The sequence below is a fragment of the Galeopterus variegatus genome, unplaced genomic scaffold (genome assembly GCF_000696425.1).
Source record: "Galeopterus variegatus unplaced genomic scaffold, G_variegatus-3.0.2 Scaffold1202, whole genome shotgun sequence".
Classification (NCBI taxonomy): Eukaryota; Metazoa; Chordata; class Mammalia; order Dermoptera; family Cynocephalidae; genus Galeopterus; species Galeopterus variegatus.
In genome coordinates this window covers 9,687-32,390 of record NW_007727313.1, presented here as the reverse complement: position 1 = coordinate 32,390, position 22,704 = coordinate 9,687, and the positions used below count along the sequence as shown (strand labels likewise).

At 34.8% G+C, this 22,704-nt stretch overlaps 1 protein-coding gene across 1 annotated transcript in view; it reads right to left on the bottom strand.

The window, feature by feature from the left end:
- The window catches only part of ME1 (malic enzyme 1, NADP(+)-dependent, cytosolic), a gene marked incomplete at its 5' end in the record, with an annotated part of 55,981 nt that extends 41,435 nt beyond the window's left edge, over window positions 1–14,546 (bottom strand). Inside the window, 3 exons of the mRNA XM_008575518.1 lie at window positions 913–1,026; window positions 2,991–3,088; window positions 14,400–14,546. Of these exons, the coding sequence (XP_008573740.1) occupies window positions 913–1,026; window positions 2,991–3,088; window positions 14,400–14,546 (359 nt within the window). The remainder of the gene's footprint in view (window positions 1–912; window positions 1,027–2,990; window positions 3,089–14,399) is intronic.
- Between the last annotated feature and the right edge of the window lie 8,158 nt (window positions 14,547–22,704).

Genomic DNA, 22,704 nt, shown 5'->3' with positions numbered 1-22,704 from the left:
GCAACTTGAGTGTCAGTACTCTATCTGCAACTTCCAAGGGGTCATCTCCATCTGAGGTCTCCACCAGCACCTTAAACTTGCACACACAATGTCTTGTATACTAAAATGTCTCGTATAACAAAATATTTATGTGCAAAACTGATCTCATTATCTTTCCCTTAAACTGGTCTATTCTTTATTGCTTTTTTATATTAATGGCTGCATCACTCACCTAGACACCCAAGGAATCCAGCTAGACTCATTCCTCCACTCTACCCTATTCCTCCTTCCGTATTGAATAGCCTACTAAGTGTGCCAATCCTATGTCCTAAATATCTACTAAATCAAGCTTCTTTCATTCACCTCCACGGCCAGGTCCCTATCAATTTTCATCTTGGTTATTGTAACAGCTTTGTAACTAGTTTCCCTTTCTCAGTTTCCCCCCATTTCAATCCATCCTTCACAATGACATCAAAGTGACTGAAGGGGCAAACCCCATGCACAAGTTTCCTCAAGTGTGGAAAAAGAGAGAGTAACAGGTAAAGAGTATCTATTTCATTTATTTCCTCCTTTCTTTCTATCTAATATACAATTTGACAGATAGCTCTTAATAAAAGGTACTATATCTACATGTTTCATCTGTATCAGTATCAAAGTGCCTCACTTGGAAACTAAACTAATTCATGTGTAGTAATAATCCATACAGTTGTAAGGAGCCTACTCATATCACAGACGAAATCTATTTCTGAGCCATAGTTTTCTTCTTTATTCAGAAGAGTATCAATATTCCTGTATAACATGATCATTCATGTTTAATCGCTATTCTTTTAACACAGTGTAAAGAAGTGTGGGGGAAACAGAAGTAGTCTTTAAGATGGTCATCCAAGAGGGGCATATTGATTTTTATTCTGGTTAAAAATGACGCATTCTTACCTTAACTATTAATCCTTTTGAGTCAACCAACCATATCTTTTTCATGGCTTTCTCCTTTGGTAAACCTTCTTTTTCCATGGCCATAACAATCAGGTGTGCAATCCCTAAGGCAGCCTGAGAAAGAGATTATAAAAAAAAATTTTAATGTTGTTCCACATGGTATCTTATCAAGGGATCTATTTCACCCACTTTATCTTTGTTAGTAAAGGAAGTACAAAATGGCTCTATTTAGCTGAAGAGCTCTGTATTCATTCACTTTATTTATACTGGGAGCAAAGTATTTTTTGCCACATTTAGGTTAAACCAAATGACAATTGTTTGCTCTTCTTACTACAACAGAACCACTATTATGTGGCTTGCTATTTAGACCCAGATAAGCCAGGGATATGCCTGATTGTCAGTGCCTTTAATCCTATTATAAAGATTTGTTCCAAGAAGAAAATACTGAATTTAAAATAATGAACTGGTCAACTTTGTTCATTGGACTGTATTCTTCATTGTTAGGCTGAAGCTTCTCTAATTGAATTTGAAGAATGAAGCCTGGTCATTTGTATGGGAACTTGACCAATTAGGCAACAGAATGAAAATGAAAAAAAAAAAAAAATCTGAGTTCCTGAGCATTTATTTACTCCCTTAATTTGGACAAAGAAAGTGCTGGGAAATTTCCTGCAAGTTTTAAAAAAAATCAATTTCCTTGCTATTTGGTAAATTTTGCGATAATCTGTGAAATTTCCAATATCTTTTTAGGGACAAACAGTGCCAGTTTTAAATCATCCAACCATGAACACTTCTGCTCTGCTGAGTATCAAGAACTGGCCTCTGTCATTCATCAAAACTCTTTGGAAAATCAAAGAGGTTTAGTAAAATTAAATACAGCATGTAAAGAACACAAATGTTAATGAGCTTTTATTTGGACTTGATTTTTATTTCAATGTGAAAGTGAATTTGTAATCTACTTTCTGAATACTTTCACATATATATACCTCAGCATTTAAGTTCTAGCTTCATATATTTTGTTTTATTTAAAGAACAAGCAAAATGAAAACCAGCACACTATACACAAATTTCTATCAGTGTAATATATTTTTTTGTTCATAATCATATTAAACTTGAAATTTTAATGTCTCTTATTACAGTCTATAATTCTAAAGAGATTTTGGTAGTATTTTCACAAGAAGATCAAACTCAACTAACATTTAAATTTCTGCTTTGGGGGGCCGGCCCGGTGGTGCACTGCTACAGTGTGCCGCTTGGGAGCGAGGCAGCGCTCCTGCCGAGGGTTCGGATCCCACATACAGACCGGTTCCCGCTCACTGGCTGAGCGAGGTGCGGGCGCAGCACTGAGGGTTGCGATCCCGTTGCCGGTCCCGGTCCGGTACGGGCGCGACACTGAGGGTTGCGATCCGTTGCCGGACACGAAAAACGACAAAAAGGAAAAAATAAAATAAATTTCTGTTTTGGGGGTGAATTATTATCATTGGAGTCTAGTTTTTTTCTTTCACATGATTAAGTTATAGAAAAAAATAACAGAAAACAGCCTAATTTGATCTTGCTGCCATCTCCTTCAATTTTAAAATATTTTCGTTCTCTTGCAGGTGAATAAAATCATAATGCACTATAAGCCTCTAATTCAAAATACTTTTTTCTTAAAAACATGTATATAGTTATATATGTACAGACTGAATTGTGAGTCAAATTAAGAAAACTTTTGTATGTGACACTGGAGGATACTAAAAGTCAGCATCAGACTTACTAGTGTAAATACTTAAAGGCTTTCATATATAATCATACATTGGATTTTTGTTTTCCTGCATGGCATTTTCAATATGCATAACAAAAACCTATGGCAACATCTTACGAATTTAAAATTGTGAAAACTATCTTTATACCTTCATTCTAAAGTCTCCTATGAAAAATTAATATGCCTCAATATTTAATTTGGGAATCTTCACTAAAGCCTATAGTTGTAAAACACTAAAAATTTTAAAGAATACTTCAAACCTTGAATAAATAACTAATTAAAAATAATTATATGTTCATTACTTTAGGAGAACATAAGCTTCATATAAGGCAGGTACCTCTCCAGCTCCTTGGAATAGTATTGTTTGATCAGACAGTTTGTTCTTGGTTATTCGAAGAGCTGCAAGAAGACCTGCAACTGCAACGGATGCTGTTCCTGAAACAAGTAATAAATATCCTTGAGTAATCCTCAAATTGGTACTGCCAAGTTCTAAGCCTTTATTCACATCTTGAAATCATCATACAACAGGTTAAATGATACAGAAGAAGAACCTGTGATTATCTGATCCCCTGCTTGCATATGAGGTAAAATTCTCAGACCACTGATGTCAACATGTTAAGACAGCAGCTTACTAATATTCTTGAAAACTTCTCAAAAAGAAGATTCTGTGCCTTATTTTGGAGATGCAATGAATAAGATTGGATTCATCCTGCTTATTAGCTGAAAGAATTTAGAGAAATTATTTTGCACATCAGTTTCTTCCTTTGTAAAATAGTGTTACTATATGAGATAAAAGATTAATAATTATTATTTTTTTTAAACATTTTTTATTTTTTTTTATTTTTTTATTTTTTTATTTTTAAGAGATTAATAATTATTATTAGATTCTTCACATAATTATTGATCCCCTTCATACAAAGTAGGCACACAGAAATGCTTGCTGATAATGGTGTTAGTGGCAATGACATTTTTGATACATTTGAAATTTAATGTTTTAATTTTCAACTTGAAAAATTAACAGTTAATAGCAATTAAAATCTGATTTCATTGAGTTCTTTAATTGGCTTTCTGGCTATGACAATCATTGTGGATTCCAAAGGTGCTAGACAAAATTAATGTAAAATTTATTTAGGATAAAAACTGCATTTTCCTCATCATGCCTCATAGGCATAGAAACTTCACCAGTTCTAATTATATTACTTCATCATATAAGATTTCACAGATCACAGAGCAATTCTCTTGCTTTGAACATAATTACACAGCTCAACTTCTTTATGCTTATGCCTGAAATAAAACTTTGCAGCTTCCTGCAGTGCTTTTTCCAGCAGTATCTACATTTTACTCCTCTAAAGAAACATTCTACCTATGATGTTTCCTAGATCGCTCAGTTGAGTAGCAAATCTTTAAATAACCTTATTTAGTTAAAACATAGATTATGGGTTTGGATCCCCTTACCAGTCACTGCCCCGCCAAAGGAAAAAAACAACATAGATTAGTAGGTTTGATGATTGACAAAATTATGAAGTGTTATGTACACCAAGTACCAAAAATATTCAATATTCAATATTTCACCATCAGTTCTTTTCAATCTTTGGTTTGTTTCTCTCTTGCATAGTTAGGTAGTCATAAATAAGCCCCAAATAAATAATAATTGTTGAAGGCCTGTATGTCTTTTGTGTGTTTTTTACTTAGGAACACAATGTGAACTGCAAAAATAAAATGCTTGCAATTTTGAATCACCATTGCAATAATTATGAACTATGTTGTCATATATTACGCAAAAGCCACTCTTTAATACATTATTTAAAATGAAAATCTATGCAAAAATATGGCTGATCTATGCTTGAATCACCATTGCAATAATTATGAACTATGTTGTCATATATTACGCAAAAGCCACTCTTTTATACATTATTTAAAATGAAAATCTATGCAAAAATATGGCTGATCTATGCAGGGAAGGTACCATGACAGAAATAGAATGATATTTGTCCCATACATCAAGATATATTCATAGAGCTTTTAAACAGATAAAAGAGAATTTAAATTAGAAAGAGAGGCATAGATATCCAGTTACTAGATAATTAGTTATCGACAAACAGTAACTCAAACTATTTCTACCTCAGGTTCTTCTGAAGTAAACTGGCCAGAAGTTTGGATCTGATGAACTCTAAGCTCCCTTCCAACTCTGAGATTCCGTGACTTTAAGAGTTTCTACAGATTCTACCAACATCACAGATTTAACCGGATGAAGAGTCAAAGTTGAAGTATCATCAGTAATCACCTTATGTGTATTATTATTTTGATTTTAAGTAAAACTGGGCATTTACAGTCAGACAGATACAAGATATTCAATAATATCCTAACTATAATGTGGTGGCTTATTTTCACATGAGTATGCTAGGTCACTCTATATCAAAATCTTCAGGTTCAGAGGCATTACCCCAAATAAGGCAAAATAAGTCTACTCTTTCTACACTCTAAATTTAACTAGAATATGATTCCTGTGTATGGCCTGGTACTATCCTCATTTAAATTTCATTGCAGAAAAGGGAATACATGTAAAAACTTAAAATTTCATAAAAACATAAGTTTTTAGAATAAATTATTCCATAATTCCTTTTGTTTTGAGATTATAAACTAAACTTTTAGTAAATCAGACAGAGTAAGGGCTTAAGTTTATTTTTGTGCTATCAGTTTTAAAGTGAACTTAATATTTAACATTGTCAGCAAGATACTAAGAAGACTGAATCTTAAGACTTTTAAAACTTCTATTTGTATTCATGTAAAATACAACTTTAACATAAACAGAATTCGCCAGTTGTGCTGTGTTTTTGCTATGGTTGTATCATCCTACCTTTTATTGAAGAATGACTTCTACTAATGCAATAACTTGCTAAATCTAATTAGAACTACTATGTATAACTAGAAAGGAAGACCAATATCTAATCAAATAATTTATAATCCTCGTGTGCTATTAAATAAAGAGACTGGGTGAAAAACAAGATCTAGAAGTAGCAGGGGAAGGAGTGAATTTACATAAGCAGGGGTAAAGGCATTTGAGTGCGTACTACCTGAGCACAGTACTGAGGGATTCATGTGAGAGGTCGAGGACCTCAGATGGGAGGACATACTGGAGCAGGAAAAATACGTGCAAAGGCATGGAGGCAGGGATGACTCCCCGTTAAGAATGCCAAATTAGGGCCGGCCCGGTGGCGCACTGGATAGTGCGCCGCTTGGGAAGCGCGGCAGCGCTCCCGTCCGAGGGTTCGGATCCCACATACAGACCGGCTCCCGCTCACTGGCTGAGCGAGGCGTGGGAGCAACGCTGAGGCTTGCGATCCCGTTGCCGGTCCCCGGTCCGGTACGGGGGCAACACTGAGGGTTGCGATCCGTTGCCGGACACGGACAAAAGACCAAAAAAAAAAAAAAAAGAATGCTAAATTGAACACCCAATTAGTATTCGTTCCCCCCAAGAAACTCTACTAATACAATAGAAAACAGATTTTTAGGAAAATCAAAGAGACCAGAAGAGGATAGGAACAAAATTTTAGATGAAAATTTAAATAAAAGCTTATGAATTCAGTATGGAAACCCCCAATCTTCTCCTACTTAGCTCAAACAATACTGGCCGAAAGCTAATATCAGCAGAGACACTGAAAAAAGTCTTTTCTGTGTAATCAAAGCAGTGTAAGAGAAAAGATTCAGAGAGGCTGACAAGGGGAAATTCCCTAAGGAATTCCCTAAGGAAGTAAAGACTCATTTGTGCACCCAGCCTCCCAAAACATAAAAGAAAAGCAAACATAAAACATATGTGCAAGTGTAAATAGTACAGTGTTGCTGAAGCAAACACAATTTATTAGATTGCAAAGTGATATGAGGCCAGAAAATTATTAGGGTCAGATCATGTAGGGCCTTCTACTATGTACTAATCATAACTATAGGTATATATAGCTATATTTAGTTATATTATAGGTAACAGATGGTGTTGAAATATTTTAGATTCAGAGAATAGTGTGGAGGATGGATTTGAGATTTTTGAGACTGGAAGTATGTAAACAAATTAGGAGGGTACTGTAAACACTGAGGAGACAGGATATTGCAATAATCCAAGACAGAAGAGTCTAAGTAAGGAGGTATTTAAGAGATAAAAATCAACAGGTCTTAGTGCTTAAATGCATGGAATGGGTGGGGAGAAGTCAAGAATAATTATAAGTGTTCTTGCTTGCAAGACCAGGAAAAAGTTTGCAAGGTAAATATGAGTTCAATTTTGAGCTCTTTGAGCTGTGCTTCCTGTCTATGTGTTATTCTGATGGCAATATCAAGAAGGTAATTAGGGGCCGGCCCGGTGGCGCACTGGATAAGTGCGCCGCTTGGGAAGCGCGGCGGCGCTCCCGCCCGAGGGTTCGGATCCCACATACAGACCGGTTCCCGCTCACTGGCTGAGCGAGGCGCGGGAGCAATGCCGAGGGTTGCAATCCCGTTGCCGGTCCCCGGTCCGGTACGGGGGCAACACTGAGGGTTGCGATCCGTTGCCGGACACGGAAAAAGACAAAAAAAAAAAAAAAGAAGGTAATTAGATAAAATCAGTGCCAGAGATAAAGATCTAGAATTTAAAAACATGTAGTTGTACTCAGGTCATGTGGACTGATAACATTATCAAGAGCGAGTGGCTAAAGGAGAGAACCTAAATGCAGATGAACATTTAAGGAGTAAAGGGCAGAAGCATGTGATATGGGGAAGATAACTGACCAAAAAATGGTCAGAGAAGTAGAGAAAGTAAAGGAGTCTATGGTGACCTAAAAACAAAGGGAGGAAGTAGTAACAAACAGAGAAAAAAGGTCAGTCAAGAAACAAAATAAAAAATAGCTACTGAATCTGGCAATTACATCACTGGGGACCTTTCAGAGACCTATTCTGTGGCATACATGTTAGGGCTGAAGACAGTCGGCAGCATTTTGAGGAATAAATAAGTGTATGGTATGAAGGTACTTCAAAATGTTCAAGGGAAAACAGAATTAAAAGATAATACAAATCTTTCAATGAACTTTTTGAAGTACCCTCATACACTTTGGAAAAGCTTAGATAAGAAAAGAAAGAATGAGGTAGAGATGGAGATGGGAGTGGGAGGGAAACAGGGTTAAGGCATATATTTTATTTTTTATATTTTTAAGGACTAGTGAAAAGAACAGGGTAGAATTGAGGCAATTATTTTAAGAATTAAAGCAATTTAAACATAGTTATAGGCTAAGGGGAAGAAAACAGTAGAGAGAAAGAGGTTGAAGTTACAGGAAAAGCAGCTATCTTCCAACTCTGAGGAGCTTTCCCAAAGTGGTAGTGCTTCATTATTAATAAAGCTAGATTAAATCATTTTGTAATAAAAATATTCAACAAAATATTTCTACATTCTAATTTATGTACTGCTTTTTCTAATAAGTATTTGACAAAAAAATTCTAATATTACAAAATAGTCTAAGATAGTTTCTTGCATTTCTGTACAAAGAAATCTGGAAATTTTTTACATGTGCAATTATGGAATTTACGCATTAAAAAAGTGTTTTGGAATATTAATTGTAAGTGTTAAATTAAGTGATTATTAACTCAGAAAAATCTATGAGTAAGAGGAAGAAGTATGATCAGAATACTATTTTCTTTCTGTGTATAACATCATTTCTGCTATCATAAGTTATATGTAATATTTTGTCAAATAAGCAGTGTCAAAAAAGTGGTGACAAAATAAAGAATGCCACTGATATGAGGTGATAGCAAATACCAAATTACCACATAAACTAACAATGATACCACTTTGAAAAGAATACTAATGGAAGCAATAATCTTGCTAATGAAAGATTATACTTTAGGTATTTTTGACGTTGTGGCTCAACAATTGTGTCATGCCTGATCTTTTTACACTGAAAAATGTATTCATAAATACATGTTCATTGTAGCAAATGCATTAAATAGTTAAAACCCAGATAAACAAAGACTAAAAAAAATCACCTATAATCCCACTAGGTATAACCATTTTCAACCTTCTATTCTTACAAATTTTTGTCTCTTACTGATATATGCATATTCAAGAAAATTCTAATTGACAAAAAATATCTCCTTTCATGCTATTTTAACGTGCTTTTTACCTCAAAAAATCTTGTGACTATCTTACCATGTCAATAATATATTTTAAAATATTTTGTATAGTTTTAATATTCCATACTATGGATATATGATAATTTATTTAACCAAACCTCCATCTTTGGATATACAGAAGGCTTCTGATTTTTTGCTATTAAAAATAGCATTGCAATAAATATCCTTGTGCATTTGTTTTGCACACCTTTATTTCTTCATGATAAATTTCTAAAAGTAGAATTATTGAATCAAAAATGTGCATGTTTTTAAGGATTGTGACACATACAACCTCTCCAAGAGTTTGACCAATTTATATTCCATCAATGTATGAGAGTGCTTATTTTCTAAAAGCATCATTAACAGTTGGGATTATAACACAAATGTTTCCCAGCTTGATAAAGAAAATCAGTTTCTCATTTGCTGTTTAATTTGCTCTTTAAAACTTAATTGTAAGGTTAAACTTTAAAAACATGTTCATAGGCTAGTGGTGGTCCCTCTTTTATAAATGTCTGTTCTACCGTGTCTGATCTTGATCTTTTCTATTAACAAAGTATTCAGTATAAGTGGATTTTTTAAAAAATCCTAACAAATCAAACTAGTATATTATGGTGATATTTTCAATATGCAATATTTAGATTGTCATGTAACAGAATAGCCATTCAAAAGAGGATACTATGAGAAAAAAATCTCTTTTTGTAGTTGATTTTAAATGACCAGAAGTTGACACCTTATTCTTTCAATCTTAATTTGCTGAATTCTAATGGTCTTTAGATTAATAATTAAATGTCCAATTTCTTGATCGATTTAATTTGTACATTTTTCCAGTTAAAAATAATTTATACTTAGAATGCATTAAGGTCTAAAATGAATTTTGAACCAAAATCTATGTCACTTATGATTATTTTAGATTACTAATATAGTAGAATTTTAAGAATTTTTTCTTTAACCAAATACTTTCCATAAAATATCTTTATAACACATCTGTCTTTTAAAAAAAGAAGAAAAGTCCCCATAAGAGTCCAGTGTAAAAACATTTATTTACATGGTCATGGTAAAGCTGTAATGGTTACATAAGTTATTTTCATCGGCATTGGAATACAATTTCTGTGCCCACAGTGGGGAAAGTATTATATCTGTGGGCATAATGGTAAAAACATAGATTAAAAAGGTAAAAAAGAAACACATGGAGAAAATGCGTCATAAGGACACAATTTTGGTGTGGAGAAATGAAAATGGTTTGGTCATTTCTAGTCAGAACCCCAATAACTTGCCAAAGATTTTCTCTAGTCAGATATTAGACAATTTTCCCCAAACTTAGCATTTGGTTTCCTAAACCAGTAATACTCTAAAATTCCTATGTGGAAATAAACAGACTATATGTATGCAGATTATATTGTAGGCCAGATTAGTTGGGGTGAAAAACTAGTTATTTATTATTTCATTTTTTTAATTAGTATATTTATCATTACATAATGTAATCAATTTGTGTGACCCTTTACCAATTTCTCGCTACCTCTCTTCCCCCTTCCCTCTTCCCCACCTCTGGTGGACTCAGTTTTGTTCTCTCCTTTTGAAATTTCAATGAATTATTATGACTGTTGTATCTTTCTTTCTTTTTTTGCTAATTTTTTTTTAGCTTCCACTTATGAGTGAGGACATGCAGTATTTCTCTTCCTGTGCCAGGCTTATTTCACTTACCATAATTTTTTCTAAGTTCATCCAATTTGCTGCAAATGGCAGAATTTCATTCCTTTTTATGGCAAAATAGTATTCCATTGTGTATATATATCACATATTTCCTTACCCAGTCATCCATCAATGAACATTTAGGTTGGTTCCAACTCTTGGCTATTGTAAACAGAGCTGCAATAAACAGGGGAGTGCAGGCATCCCTTCAACATGATGATTTCCATTCCTTTGGGCATACACCCAGCAATGGGATTGCTGGATCGTATGGCAGTTCTACCTGAGTTGTTTGAGGAACCTCCATACTGTTTTCCATAATGGCTGTACTAATTTCCAGTCCCACCAACAGTATAGGAGGGTCTCCTTTCTCCACATCCTCTCCAGCATTTGTTATTCTGTCTTTTTGATAAAGGCCAGTCTAACTAGAGTGAAATGGTATCTCAATGTGATTTTGATTTGCATTCCCCTGATGCTTAGTGATGTTGAGCATTTTTTCAGGTGTCTGTTCACCATTTGTATATATCTTCCTTTCAAAATGTTTATTCAGCTCCTTTGCCCGTTTTTTAATGGGGTTACTTGGTTTTTTACTGTTAAGTTGTTCGAGTTTCTTGTATATTGTGGATATTAATCCCTTGTTGTATGCACAGTTTATAAATATTTTCTCCCATTCTGTAGATTGACTTTTTGCTCTGTTAACTGTTTCTTCTGCTATGCAGAAGCTTTTTAGTTTGATATAATGCCACTTTATTTTTTCTTTTTTACTTGTGCTTTTGGGGTTGTGGTTATAAAGTCTTTGCCCACTCCTACTTCCTGAAGTATTTCCACTATGTCTTCTTTTAGTAGTTTTATAGTTTGGGGTCTTATGTATAAGTCTTCAATCCATTTTGAGTTGATTTTGGTATGTGGCAAGAGGGGTCTAGTTTCATTCATTTATATATGGATGTCCAGTTTTCCCATTAAAAGCAGACACTTATGCCAATGGAACAGAATAGAAAACGCAGAAATAAAAATCACATATTTACAGCCCACTGATATCTGACAAAGGGAACAGGAACATATATTGGGGGAAAAAACTAGTTATTTAATATCTCCATTGTGGTGACATGCTGGGGGAATACTCTGCTGTAGATTTCAGCATTTTTTTTTCTTAAACTGAACTCTGACTTCTATTAACTCTCCACAATGATTCAAAATTACACAGTATTGGTCTTTAACTTCTATGTGACCATTTCTGAGACACACAAAATCAAAAGATATGGAACATTAAAGAAAGGAAAATATGGGTTTGTTCAACAGTTTGCTGGTGGCTATCTTAGATCACTGCAAAATGAATTGATAAGTGACATAAAGACACTGATCTACAAAGCATTTTTGTAGCGTCCTATATATTGATATCCTATGTATTGATACTATATATTGAACAGCCTAAAGGTACAAAAACACTCTTGGAATTGATAAATGATTTCAGCAAAGTTGCAGGATACAAAATCAACACAGAAAAATCAGTAGCATTTCTATACTCCAACAGTGAGCATACACAAAAAGACATCAAGAAAGCTAGTCCATTTTCAATAGCCACCAAAAAAATAAGATACTTAGGAATAAAGTTAACCAAGGATGCGAAAAATCTCTACAAAGAGAACTACAAACCACTGTTAAGAGAAATTAATGAGGACACAAGAAGATGGAAAGATATCCCATGCTCTTGGATTGGAAGAATTAACATTGAGAAAATGTCCATATTACCCAAAGTGATCTACAGATTCAATGCAATCCCCATCAAACATCCAATGACATTTTCTCAGAAATGGAAAAAACTATCCAGAAATTTATATGGAATAATGAAAGAACACAAATAGCCAAAGCAACCCTGAGCAAAAAAAATACAGCTGGAGGCATAACACTACCTGAATTTAAAATATATTACAAAGCTACAATAACAAAAATAGCATGGTACTGGCATAAAAACAGACATACAGATCAATGGAATAGAACAGAGAATTCAGAAATCAACCCATACACCTAAGCCATCTGATCTTTGTCAAACACACCAAATCTACACACTGGGGAAGAGACGGCCTCTTCAGCAGATGGTGATGAGAAAACAGGATATTCATATATAGGAGAATGAAACTAGACCCATACCTCTCACCATATACCAAAATAAACTAAAAATGGATTAAAGAATTAAATATACATCCTTGAACAATAAAACTCCTTAAAGAAAACATAGGGGAAACATTCCAGGAAGTAGGAGTGGGTACAGACTTCATGAACACAACCCCAAAAGCACAGGGAACCAAAGCAAAAATAAACAAATGTGATTACATTAAACTAAAATGCTTTGCAAAGCAACAGAAACAATCAATAGAGTGAAAAGACAACTAACAGAATGGGAGAAAATATTTGCAAAATATACATCTGACAAAGGATTAATATCCAGAATATACAAGGAACTCAAACAACTTCACAGCAAAAAAATAAATAAAAAACCCAATTAAAAAATGGGTGAAGGAGCTGAATAGGCATTTCTCAGAGGAAGATATATGAATGGCCAACAGACACACGAAAAATGCTCAACATCACTCAGCATTCGGGAAATGCAAATCAAAACCATTCTGAGATACCATTTCACTCCAGTCAGGATGGCTAATATCCAAAAGACTGAGCATGATAAATGCTGACAAGGTTGTGAAGAAAAAGGAACTCTCATACACTGTTGGTGGGACTGCAAAATGGTGCAGCCTTTATGGAAAATGGTATGGAGTTTCCTCAAAAAATTACAGATAGATCTACCATATGACCCAGCTATTCCACTACTGGGAATATACACAGAGGAATGGAAATCATCATGCTGATGGAATACCTGTAATCCCAAATAAATAAATAAATAAATAAATAAATAAATAAATAAATAAATAAATAAATAAATAAATAAATAAATAAATAAATAAATAAATAAATAAATAAATATAAAAGTGGGGAGGAAGAAGACAGATGAGTGGATAAGGAAACTGTGGTATATCTATACAATGGAATACTACTCTGCTATAAAAAGAATGAAATACTACCATTCACAGCAACATGGATAGACTTAGAGAAAATTATATTAAATGAAACAAGTCAGGCACAGAGAGAAATACCACATGTTCTCACTTATTTGTGGGAGCAAAAATAAATAAATAAATAAATAAATAAATAAATAAATAAATAAATAAATAAATAAATAAATAAATAAATAAATAAATAAATAAATAAATAAATAAATAAATAAATAAATAAATAAATAAATAAATAAATAAATAAATAAATAAATAAATAAATAAATAAATAAATAAATAAATAAATAAATAAATAAATAAATAAATAAATAAATAAATAAATAAATAAATAAATAAATAAATAAATAAATAAATAAATAAATAAATAAATAAATAAATAAATAAATAAATAAATAAATAAATAAATAAATAAATAAATAAATAAATAAATAAATAAATAAATAAATAAATAAATAAATAAATAAATAAATAAATAAATAAATAAATAAATAAATAAATAAATAAATAAATAAATATAAAAGTGGGGAGGAAGAAGACACAACAATCACAATTCCTTAAACTTGTTAAGACAAGTGAACAGATATAATTATGATGGGGGGAGAGAGAAAGAGGGATGGGTAAAGGGACATGAAAATCAACTATACTGTATATTGAGAAATTAAAATTAAAAAACGAATAAATAAAAATAAACCAAATATATAAAATTAAATGAGAAAAAAATATGTGAAATCATCAAGCATAAGTCCTGGCATTCAATAGGTACTTAGGATATATTTAATGAATTTGAGTCATTATAAAATTATGATCTAATTTCAGACATGCTGTTGATCTATACAAAATGATAATTTTATTACTTTTTCTTTTATTACCTTGAATATCATCATTGAATGTGCAATACTGGTTTCGATACTTGCTGAGGAGACGAAATGCATTCATATTGGCAAAATCTTCAAACTGAATGAGGCAATTCATACCATACCTAGAGGACAAAAACACACTAATCACATTAGAAGAGGCTAATGAAACAATATTTAAAAACAAACCTTTAAAATTACCCCATAGAAAAGGCAAAGGATTTTCTTTTAAACGTCTTATTTTGCTATTTGGTATAAATATGTAATGCAATATCTGTGCAGCAAATATTTACTGCATGTTTACCACAGAAAAGGCATTGTGTTGGCACTGTGAAATTATACAAAATGACCAAAATATAGCCCCTATCATCAAGGAATTTAAAACAGAAATTTCTAGTAGAAACAAAAATATTTTGAAATAAATGAAAAGTAATATAAAAGTGGCATATAAACAAGCAACTATAGGAGTTCAGAGGACACATTCATTCTAGCTGGGGTCACAGACCAAGAAACAATGAACTGAGTTGTAACAGACAGTTATTATTTCAAAAGAAGAGATGTAGGATTTTACAAGCTGAGGACAGCAGAAGCAAAATGACTAAAGTGAGAAGAAAGAAAGAAAAAATTGTCTTAAAAAATAGCAAAAACCCCTCTTTGGCTATAATGTAGTGGTATATGTGAGGGTGTAGTAAAATATAAGGTCAGGCTCTGGTCAAGATGGTGGAATAGAAGGCCAAGTTGGGGCCGCTAGAGCTCAGGGGAAGAGAAGGAGAGACCTACGGAGTACATGAAGGTGGGAGAAGCCACAACGAGAAACTGCTCCGACCATTTCTTGCCACAGCCACTTTATGGCTGGAGCTGCTGAGTGCGCAGAGCAGGAGCCAGCAAAAGCAGCATCTGTGCCCTTCAGATGAAGTTGCTTGGTGGTAAAAGGGGAGAAGAGGGCATTGGTGGCCCCCAGGCCAGCAGTACTACCAACAGGGTTTCCGTGGACCCACGTAGGACCAAGGAGCCACAACAACTGAAAAAAAGGAGCCACTCAGAGGCTAGTGAGTCATCACAAGGGACCGGCACACAGCCCATCCCATGGGAAGTGTTTGGAGCATGGGTGGTGGGGGAGACAGGCCCACAGGGGGAACACTGGGGCACAGCAAGGACAGCTAATCTGCTCCCCAATCAATGCAGGACCACTCAGAGGAGACTGGTCAGGAATATAGAATTGCAAGGGGTGCAGTCTGATGAAAACACTTAGGCCCATACCAGTGTTTCTATACACCCCAGGTGCACCAGATTTCACCAGATCCCAAAGTACCTATAAAGTCAACCATTAAAACCTGAGCTGCACAAAAAGCCTTCCCTAGGGAATCAGCAGCAAAGCAGCAATTAGCTCAACCACATAAGCTCAAGTACTGGTCCCCACAGGGAATTCCCCCATTTTAGAAGTAAGCAAAGGACAACAAATTAGTTCCAGCACAGAGTTTGAGTGGTGGGAACAGCAAATAATCCAACACAGAACTGAAAGAAAAAACAAAGTACCCACAACCAGAGACAAAGTTTGATAACTAGTAAAAGACTCATTTCACCAAAGAATACCTGTAACACCTAGACGGACCTGAAGTCCCCTGGGCTACCAAGTCAGAAAGGGGGGAGGGCCAGGGGCCTCAGCCATGAACCCTGACACCAGCAACCAGTCCCGAGGATGGGGGTGGAAGGTCTCATCCACGCCCTTACCCCCCTCCCCCCTGCACGAGCAACCCGCCCAGTGATCACCACCGAGCCACTACAGGAGGCGCCCCAAGCTCTCCCGAGCCAGGGCAGCGGGAGGTGGGGGGGGGTATCGGCCACACCCCTCTCACACTCAACCAGCCCAGTGATGACCAGCAAGCCACAGCAAGAAGGGCCCCAGGTTCCTGAGCTGGGGTTGTGGGGGCGAGGGCTATTGCCACACCCCCTTGACATCTGCACCCAGCCTGGCAATAACCTAGCCACCACTGGAAGTCCACAGGTCTCCCCTGTGGGAATATGGGGAGTGCCACAGGCTTCAAATCCCACCCCTCCTCCTCCTCCCTCCTCCTTCCATCCCATTTCCTTCCCCTTTTCCCTCTCCCTCTCCCTCCCAACTGCTCTACAACAACATCATAGAATGTAAAAACTAATATTAATAATTTCTTTTTTTAAAGATAAGGCCAGGGCCGGCCTGGTGGCGCACTGGATAGTGCGCTGCTTGGGAAGCGCGGCGGCGCTCCCGCCCGAGGGTTCGGATCCCACATACAGACCGGTTCCCACTCACTGGCTGAGCGAGGCGCGGGAGCAACACCGAGGGTTGCGATCCCGTTGCCGGTCCCCGGTCCAGTGCAGGGGCAACACTGAGGGTTGCGATCCGTTGCCGGACATGGAAAAAAGACAAAAGACAAAAAAAAAAAAAAAAAAAGATAAGGCCAGATCTTCATTCTGGCCCTTCCATTACTCCTAATTCACTTGTTCTAGCTTCATCTCTATATGCCAAAGACAATTATTTCACAGCAGTCCACTGGCCATCTCCCTACACTACCCTGTCCCTTTGTTCTTCCTTACTCTGAATATCTCCCTCTCTCCACTAAGATAGAACATAAATCCATGCTATCAAATTTTAGCCAGGATCTCAATCAAGTCCTGCAATATTTGTTTTTGTCTATTACTGGTCCAAACATGGTTATCAAAGCAGCTGTCTTAGTCTGTTCAGGCTGCTGCAACAAAATACCTTAGACTAGGCAATTTATAAATAGAAATTTATTGCTCACAGTTCTGGAGGCTGGAAGTCCAAGATAAAGGTGCCAGTAGATTGTGTGTCTGGTGAGGACCCTTGTCTCATAGACAGCACCTTCTTGCTGCATCCTCACATGGCAAAAGGAACAAGTGAGCTCCCGTCAGTCTCTTTTATAAGGGCACTAATCCCAACCATGCGAGTGGCACACTCATGACAATCACGTTCCAAGAGACCTTGCCTCTTAATACTACCACACTGAGGAATTCAGTTTCAACATATGAATTTTAGAGGGACACAAACATTCAGACCATAGCAGTAGCTTTTACAAACCTTCCTTTACTCTCCTTGTCTCCCAAGCACTTAATCCCTTACCAGTCACTACCTGAGATCAATGCTAGAGCCAACAATTTAACCTTCTCAGCTCTCCACCACATTAAAAAATGTTTGTACTTCTCTTTTCTTCATCTGCTTGTGAGAAACATTCTTGATTCTTGGTTTATAATCTCTCTGCATCAGCTTTACCTCTCTATACTAACAGCTTCAAGTTCTCCTTCTCCACTGGTCCTTTCCTGTCTCCAAGAATTCTCAAGTCTCCTTGATTTTAAAACCAACTCCCCTGACCATGACAAAACCAAAGCCATGGTTAATTATCTTTCTGCCCCCTAATGACAAAGCTCTCAGAGGAGAGGGTGCTAAACCCTCCCCTCATTTCTCACTTCTTGTCAACATTGTGCCAATAATTCAAGGACATTCTCAAACCACCATCTCTCCACCCCCTGATATCACAATGCAGATGATCTTATGATCCAACAAAAAACTTTGTAAATCTGTTATTTTTCTTCCATTACAGTCATTTATTATTATTATTATTATTAAATATTTGCCATTGATGGACTTTTTAAAAATCACCATAAAATTCACAAGTAACTGATACTGAATTTTTTTATTAAAAGAAACAAGTTTATTTAATAATCTTCTTAAGCTTATTAAAAGAAGCTTGGCATCTTTTTGTATGTCTATTGGCCACTTGTAATTCTTTCTGAAGGATTATATATTTTTAGTTCATTTTTCTATTATTATAGTCCTTTTCTTTATTATTTCAAAAGAGCTCTTTATATATTAAGAATAGTACATTCTTTTATATATGTTGGAAATAGTTTTCCTAATGCAGTATACTATGTCATTAGTCATTTAGACAGTATTCCTACTCGTGAAGGATTATATATTTTTAGTTCATTTTTCTATTATTATAGTCCTTTTCTTTATTATTTCATAAGAGCTCTTTATATATTAAGAATAGTACATTCTGTTATATATGTTGGAAATAGTTTTCCTAATGCAGTATACTATGTCATTAGTCATTTAGACAGTATTCCTACTCGTTTTTACCCAGGGCATTTTAAATTTTTATGTAGTCAGATTTTTTGATCTTTTTATTTATAGTTTCTGCTTTTGATGGTATGCTTTTAGCAATGCTGACCACATACATTTATTTAAGCATTAATCAAACTTTCCTTTTAATGGTATTATGGACTTAGAAAATAGTTAACATCTAAATCTGGTATTACTTTTACTGTTAGGCCATAGATTTAAAAAAATACATAGATAAACATTTCTGTTTTCTATATAATTCACCCAATTATACCAGCACCATTTATTTAACATTCCATCCCTTCCTCTCTTCCCCTGTAATAATATATTATATTCTAATATACAGTAGGGTCTGTTTCTGTGCTTTTCTATTTTATTCTACTACTGCTAATGAAAACAAATATTTTTTCACTTTATAGGATATCTATATACACATACCCATTTATTCTTCACAACTGTTCTATGAAGGAAGTACTATCATAATCCTCATCTTATAAGTGAGGAAAAGGAACACAGACATACCATGTTGGTATTGCTTGGTAATGACAGTCAAACAGTACGATTAGTCTATTAATCTGTCTATCCAGAAAAAAATGCCTCCATATTTTAATTACTATAGTTTTCTAATAACTTTAATATTTAGTACCACTAGTCATCTTTTATTCTTTTTAACTATTTGTTTGACTGTGGTCATGGTTTAATACTGTGGAGTCAGAGCTCCTGGGATGAAATCTTGTCCTCTTCACTTCCTATGCATCCTTAACTGTTCTATGCTTCTGTTTTCCCATCAGAAAAAATGAGAATAATAATTACATATTATCATAAGGTTGTAATCAAGATTAAATGAATGGATAAATCAAAGTGCTCAAATAAATGATTGACACATAAGTATTGTACTCTATAATCACTAGGTATTTTTTTTATTATTTAAGAATAACAGCAGAAGCCATAGACAGTGAAATAATATCCTCAAAGGCCTAAGGGAAAATAACAGTCATTTTAGATAGTATATCTAGCAAAACAATTATTCAAGAGTAATCAGGAATAAGGTTAAAACAACGACATCGTTAGATAAATAAAAACCAAAAGACACTTACTAAAGGAACTTCTGAAAGTTGTACTTCAGAAGCAAAACAAATCCCATTTAAAAAGGTCTGTGATGTACTAAAATGGTAAAATGTAGGTAAATATGAGGGTACTTCAAAAAGTTAATGGATAATTTGTATTATCTTTTTTTAACTTTTTTCTTCAGCAGCTGGCCTATAAGGGGATCTGAACCCTTGATCTTGGTCTTATAGCACCACACTCTAACCAGTTGAGCTAACTGTCCAGTCTTGTATTATCTTTAAATTCTATTTTTCCATGAACTTTTTCAAGTACCCTTATACAAGCAATTTTTATCCAGATAAAATGATAATGATAGATAAGGCTACTCCTAGCATGATAGAATGAGAAGGTTGGCAAATTCATTCCTCAAACAACAACAGTATTAAAGAAAAAAAAATTTTTAAACAATCATTTCAGTGTCTAAAAATCAGTTAACGTCAAAAAGAAGCAAAAATTTATGGGCCGAGCCCATGGCACACTCGGGAGAGTGCGGGGCTGGGAGTGCAGCGGCGCTCCTGCCGCGGGTTCAGATCCTATATAGGGATGATGCGGCCGGTCTCAAAAAAAAAAAAAAAAAAAAGGAAGCAAAAATTTAATAGTGAAACAGGGGAGTGAGGGAAATTCTTGAAAGGAACACGAAAGTTTTCATGTCCTTATATATGTGATACCATTCTTCATCTTCCAAGGAAACTCTTTAGCTAACTTTATTAAAAATTACAAAAATGTTATTAAGAACTGGTGAAAAAATTTCTACGGTTATAAATTATTGCTTTACATATAACTTTAGGAGAGAAGCAAACTTTGTGGTAGCAACTAAGAACCCCAAACACAAATATTAGTCGATAATCATCTGGTGACTTGTAATGACAACTTCCTACTTCTTTAGTTTCTCTGTGGGCCTTTAGAAAGCAAAGATTGAACGCCTTTGGAGAGTGCCCTCAGATGGTTTGCTTCTAATGTGTCATACACTGGTGGTCCACCAGCATTAGATGATCTATCATTATGTTCAGAAGGAGCAGAGCTTTGTGGTCTCAGTACGTGAGGAGGAATCAGAGCCTTCTCAGTTCTATTCCTGGATCTACTACTTACTCAGCTTTGGGGTTTTGGGCTTGTTACAATTTCTCTGTGGTTAAAATGAAATCCCCACAATATGGTTTGCCTTTAGGGTTTAGGACACATGTGGTCAGGCTATAAATTTATAATGTTTCCTAACTGAAATCTGGGAATAGGCATAGTTAGTAAAATGGTGTACAGGATACCTTATCATTTACAAAAGTTTATTTTAGAATTACCCCCTGAATACTGCATATCAGTTTTAATTTCAAGACTTTTCTCTACCAGGTAGTTAACTTTGACTTGACTCCTAAAAATTTAGAGAGAGGCATTCTGAATTCATTTTGTGATACAAGCATCTTGCATCATTAAAAAAAAAAAAAAAAAAAAAAAAAAAAAAAAAAAAAAAAAAGGCCACGTAAGGGATATTTTGTTCCAGTTCGAACTTTGTCACTATGAAATTACAAGTGTAGAACACTCAGAAGTTAGCCAAGTCAATTCTACATAACTATGAAAAGAACCTACTATTTTATGATCAAAATATCACATAAAATGGTGGGTGTAAATGGTTTTAAAAGTTAACAAATACCATCCATAAAATTAACATGTAAAAACCAGACATATTGCTCCTGTGGCATTGTTAAATCTGACAAATACCTTATTACAGTGACTAATCAAGATATCTAGCACTTACTAAGTGCCAGGCACTATGCTCCATTCTTTATAGGGATTATCTCATTTAATTCTTTCAACAGTCCAATGAGGAAGGTACTGTTATTATCCATTTTCCCGATGAAGAAACTAGAGCTCGGCAAGATTAAGCACCATGGGTGAATGTAAAGGACCATGCTAAGGTAAAGTCTGGACTGAACCACTGGGCCCATGCTTTTAACTACTACATATACTGGCTTCCACAGAGCACCAACATAGTGATCAAGTCAACAAAATGAACCAGATGCAGTATTTAGAATTAAAAAGACTGCACTGATAAAAAAGGGAGTTCTAATTTTATCATGAAACTAGTGAGATAGAATTAGTATGCATTCAGTATACAAAGTACTTTTATTATACATAGTTAGTGAAAACATTAGCCTTTCTTTGATTAAACTATCAAGAACTCACCATAACCAGGTCTCCTAAGCATGTTTTAATTTTTCCTGAGAGACACAGTAAAATGTTGTGTTTTTGTTTTTGTTTTTAGGATTTATTACATACATGGCACCATGTAGCATTCAAGATCCAGAGCACTTTAGCTCTGATGAGTACCTTAGAGATAATGTATTCCAAATTACTCATTTTTGTTAATGTACTGAGGCATAAGGATGCTCAAAGAATTGAGTGGCAAACAGGAAAAACAGACCATGCCTTTGAAATGCTCGTTGGGAAGCAACCTCATTAGGCAGACAAAGGATACCAGGGAAAAACTTAAAGGAGGTTCAGATTAAAAGCAAAATCAGTGGCACACAAAGATATCACCAAAGCATTTAGGAAAGAACAACATGAGTTAGGTGAGGCTTAACTTGGGACCATGGTACGATTCAAATATGGAAAAGAGTAGGTAGGGTAAAGAATAAATCATAGAAGTCTCAAAGTTTGTACTGGGGATCAATAAGAACATCAGTTTAAAAAACTTCAGAAGACCAATATTGGTCACTGAATTACAGATTAGGAATAGTCTTGAATACTAACATAAGTAATTTGAAGTTGACTCAACTTCTCTCTGGCCAAGGACCATTCAAATTCAATTCTTCCCTGTAGATAAGAATTAAGAACAGAGAAGTGTACGCCTCTTTGTTAATTCATTGCAATAAGGCTCCAGTTCCTATTACTTTACTTCTGTATTATTTTGTAATATTTAGACATTCCTTTCATTTCTCTTATCATTCCTTCTATTATATTTTACTGACAATTATTCTTTGGGACAGTGAATATTAAAAAGGTTCCGCAGTAATCAACCATTCTTTTTCCCATGAATGCTCATCCCCTCATTAAGTTTATCTGTTCTTAACGATTTAGCAATCACCTTTTACACAGGTGACTTCT